Below are 4,036 nucleotides of genomic sequence, written 5' to 3'. Positions count from 1 at the left end.
ATCCTGTCCTTACTGGGCTTGGCTATTCTCATCAGTGGTCTACCTGAATGCTGAGTCCCTTCTGGCCCTGACAGCATGTTATTCTTATACAGATGCAAACGCACTGGTTGTTATAACCAATACTCTGGGCGTTCACAAGGAGCACTGAAATACTGCAGTCTTTTGCTGCTGTTGCTACTGCCTGGAGCTCCCTCTAGTTGCCAAATCTATTTCACCTCTTGCTAAGATGCCTTTCCAAACAGTGATTTTAAGCTGAGGTGCCGCCATACTGGAGCTGGGAAAAAAGCATTGGCTTTGGAACCAGACAGATCTGAGTTTGACCCTGTCTGGGTTACCCAGAAAGTTACATACTTTGCTTCCTTATGCTACACTCAAGATTGCAAGGACTAAGGAGGATAATATACGCACAATGTTTAATGCCTAAGCCTCTCAACGACTCTCAAGTTCCAGAAACACCTTGAACCCTTAGGTCAGCTGTGATTAAATTCATTCGTTAATGCAGTACATATTTATTGAATGCCTATCACATGCCATTGTGCCTGATAGTAGGTGTGTAATGACTCCATGAGCATGACATCTCCTTTCTTTTCTGGCACACATCTTCATGGAGGGGAGAGGGATGGTCAGGAGCTTGGATGGCAGATTCAGTAAGCTTTTAGCACAATAATTTTAATTGCAAAAATAAACAGTTCTGTCAACTGCTTGAGAGTAGCGTCTGCTTTACAAAAATTAACAACAAAAAGGAAATAACCCCAAAGCAAAACGTTACAACCAATGGCCGCTGAAAACGACATTGCTGTACAAAATCCCGCGCGAGACCAGCTCGGCGCTACCCCAGCCTGTCTCTGGGGGTCTTCGAGGAGGCGTGGGGCGTGCGCCAGTTACAAAGAGTGTTTTAAGTTCCAAGTAAGTGCCTGCTCAGTGGGGTGGCCCCGAGAACTTCCCTCCAAAGCGCAGCTGACTCAGAAACCGCGCCTAGACCATGGGAGCTGTCCGTGGAGCTGGTGCTGAACAGGGTGTGTGCGGCGGGCGCTTCAAGGGAACTAGAAGCTGGACCAGAGGCTCGCCCTAGGGCGTGCCGGAAAAAAGTGGGCAGAGGAGTGGGGAGGAGGGCGGAAGGTGGGGGCAGGTTTTCTCTTGCGCGCCAGATTGCGGCGCCCCAATCTACAACCCATTTCACCCTTACAGGGCTGCGAAGGAGAGGCCCAACGAATAAAAGCCAAGGCCCTTGAGCCGCTCCTCGGCGCGCGCCTTCTGCTTGAGGTGCACCTTGCTGTGCCGTTTCTTCTCGTCGCTGCGCGCGAAGCGGCGGCCGCACACGTCGCAGGCAAAGGGCTTCTCGCCCGTGTGCGTGCGCACGTGTGTGGTAAGGTGGTCGCTGCGGCTGAAGTTGCGGAGGCAGATGCGGCACTGGAAGGGCTTGTGGCCCGTGTGGATGCGCAGGTGGCGGTTGAGCTCGTCGGAGCGCGCGAAACTGCGCACACAGCTCTCCACCGGGCAAGCAAACGCCTTTGCATGCGGCCGAGGGCAGAAGCAGCGTGCGCTGCACTTGCCGCCCCGGCGCCCCTTGCGTCGCGCCTTGGCTGGGGGGAACGGGGCCGGCGGCGGGACAGGAGGTTCGGGCACAGCGCTGCTCCCGGGGATGTCCGCCACCAGAGGTTTCGGGAAGTCCGCCGTGGCGCTGCGAAGGCCCAGCGGGGAAAGCTCAGGCTGCGTACCATCTAGAAACTCTCCGCCTTCGCCGCTACTCCCTCCCTCCCCACTAGGAGGGGTCAGGAGCCCCGGGAGGCTCTCGGCTCCTTCTCCTAAGTCACCCGGGGCCAGCGGGAAAGCATCGTAGGTCCCCATGGTGTAGAGTCTGCTGGCAGGGCCACCCGGCAGCTCTGCGGGGCAGCTGATGGACAGCAGGTCTTCAATCTTGGCCCCCGTCGTGGGGAAACGGGCCTCCGGGGCGGCCTGGTAGCCTCCTTGTGACCCACAGCTCCCTGGAGCCCCGGCTGAGAGCAGCTCCCATGGAGAATACGGACCTTTGAAGGCCGAGGCAGTGTCCAGAGCAGGGGAAGCCGGAGGAGCCCGGAGGCCTGGCTTGACGTCGGGTGCGGAGAGATGAGGCTCATACAGGCACTGTGAGGGGGCGCCTGCCGAGGGCGAGGCCTCCCAGAACGCCTCCGGGAAAGCAGCAGCGCCCGGATCCGGGGAGAAAAGGTCTGGCGGACCTGGCAGCAAGGCGTCGGAGCCTGCGGGAAAAGAGGCGTCCAGAGGAGACCGGGATGCTGCCGCCTCAGCGCCGGGGAAAGGTGTCAGGCCTAGGATGCCCGACATGAGGTTGAAGAGTGCTTCTGGATCGTGCGGGTGTTCGGGTACTGCCTGGATGAAGAAGCTACCACTGTAGCCGAGGCCAGGGGGAGGCGTGGGCGCAGGCCCCTCCAGGAGGCAGGAGTCGGTTAAGTACTCCCCGGCGCCACAGCTGCTCAAGGCCCAGCTCAAGAAATCACCTGCTGAGGAGGGAGCAGGAATCAGCTCCGCGCACATCAAAGCCGGAGCCTCGGAGCCCGAAGCCCCTACCCAAGAAGCCCTCGGTGCTCGCTGACACACGCAAAGTGCCTTTTGCACATTCCGATCCAGCAGGAGCCGGCATACGCCCCAAGACATACATACAAACATGCACACACAAAACACACGTGCAAAAGCAAAAGGACGCCTCGATACACGCACAGGTTCCTGCGGAGGCGCTGGAGGCCCGGTGTGGGTGGGACTGGGGATGCGCACCACAAGACCCCGAATCTCCTTCCGCCCCTATCCCTACCGCTCGAGCGTCCCCATCCCTCCCTGTTCTCAGCCACCTTGCGTCCCCGCGGTGCGCCGCCGTCTGAGCACCCCTGGCCTCGCTCCTTACCTGCCGGATAGCCGGTGGCTGCGGGTGGGTCCCTGGCGGGCAGCCGGGTTAGGTCGGTACTGGGTTCAGAGCAACAGCCCTCGGTAGACTTTACTAGGAGCGCGTCGGGGCCGGAAAACTCGCTAAGGTGGAGCATGGCTCGGCGGCGGCGGCGGGGCTCCCGTTGCCTCGCCCGCTGGGCTTGGGGGCGCGCAAATGGCGGGGAGCCGACAGTCGGGGCGCCCGCACCTCACAGACCTAGATGCTCGGACTCCTGGCTCTCACCTCTGGGAAAGGGTTGGGAAGGGGTGGCTGAAGCGCCCTAGCGCTGGGAGGTGGCAGTTCCTCGTCTCTCCAAAGCGCAACCGGGCTCCCCCAACCCGCGGCCCCCCCACTTATATAGCAGCGGCGGCGCTGGCTCAGGGCTTCCGACTCCCCGGGCCACTGCCATTTCGGGAGGCCCCGGCTCTGCCGCCGTGACGTAAATGCCCAAACATGGACACAGGATGTGTGCCGGGGACTCCCGAAAAGGAAAACTCGGGCTGTGACGTCGTTGCCTCAGCCGTCGCCGGGCCCGCGCCGCTGCGTGCGCGCGCACTCCCCAAGCGTGGAGCCCCGTGCGCGCCGGGAGCGCGGGTGCATCTGGCTGGGGCGCTGCGCCGCGTGGGTCCGGACGTCTAGAAAGTGCTCTTCTCCCTTGTAGGCAGACGCCGAAGGACGGCTAAAAAAGACCGCGTGATCTTAGGGATTCCATAATTTGGGTTCGAATCCTCTCTGTCAACTGCTAGCTGTGTCGTTTTATCTCCCCAAACGTCAGTTTCCTCACCTGTGAAATGGAGATACACATATCTACTTCATAAATTTGCTATAAAGAGTCAATGGATTAGACCATATGAAATTCTAGGCACAGGGGCACTCAATAAACTGTAGAGATTATTGCCGTAATTCAGTATTTGCTCACGTCTGTGTGTTTTTCATTTTCTTAATAGTTTTGTTGGTTTTGGTTAGTTTGTGCTAGGAAAAATAACATTTAAATTAAAAAGAGTCATGTCTTGAGAGAAAATGTCAATTAGCACAAAATTGTATATTCAAGATTGAAAAGTAAAGGTCTCTCTGTACCCACCGTTTTTTTTTTCAGAAAAAAATATGCATATGCAAGCA

The 4,036-nt window shown here is 58.1% G+C and overlaps 1 protein-coding gene across 2 annotated transcripts; it reads right to left on the bottom strand.

Annotated features, from left to right (window-relative positions):
- Positions 1–485: 485 nt before the first annotated feature.
- Positions 486–3,319, bottom strand: EGR4 (early growth response 4). 2 transcript variants are annotated; one of them, XM_027554882.1, is made up of 2 exons: positions 2,897–3,319; positions 486–2,498 (listed from the first exon to the last, which is right to left on the bottom strand). In XM_027554882.1, exons 1-2 carry the CDS (start codon positions 3,030–3,032, stop codon positions 1,183–1,185), a joined length of 1,452 nt encoding a protein of 483 aa, XP_027410683.1. In that variant the 5' UTR covers positions 3,033–3,319; the 3' UTR covers positions 486–1,182. The 2 variants fall into 2 exon arrangements, with proteins under 2 accessions (XP_027410683.1, XP_027410684.1); XM_027554883.1 differs by having other exon boundaries at positions 486–2,495.
- Between the last annotated feature and the right edge of the window lie 717 nt (positions 3,320–4,036).

This window comes from Bos indicus x Bos taurus, chromosome 11, assembly GCF_003369695.1.
Source record: "Bos indicus x Bos taurus breed Angus x Brahman F1 hybrid chromosome 11, Bos_hybrid_MaternalHap_v2.0, whole genome shotgun sequence".
NCBI classification, from domain to species: domain Eukaryota; kingdom Metazoa; phylum Chordata; class Mammalia; order Artiodactyla; family Bovidae; genus Bos; species Bos indicus x Bos taurus.
This window is presented reverse-complemented; position numbering and strand designations above follow the sequence as displayed.

Coding starts and splice junctions, on each gene's coding strand:
- EGR4 (XM_027554882.1), bottom strand. CDS start 3,032: ATGCTCCACCTTAGCGAGTTTTCCGGCCCCGACGCGCTCCTAGTAAAG. Junction 2,499..2,896: donor AGCCACCGGCTATCCGGCAG/GTAAGGAGCGAG, acceptor CTCCCTCCTCAG/CAGGTGATTTCTTGAGCTGG.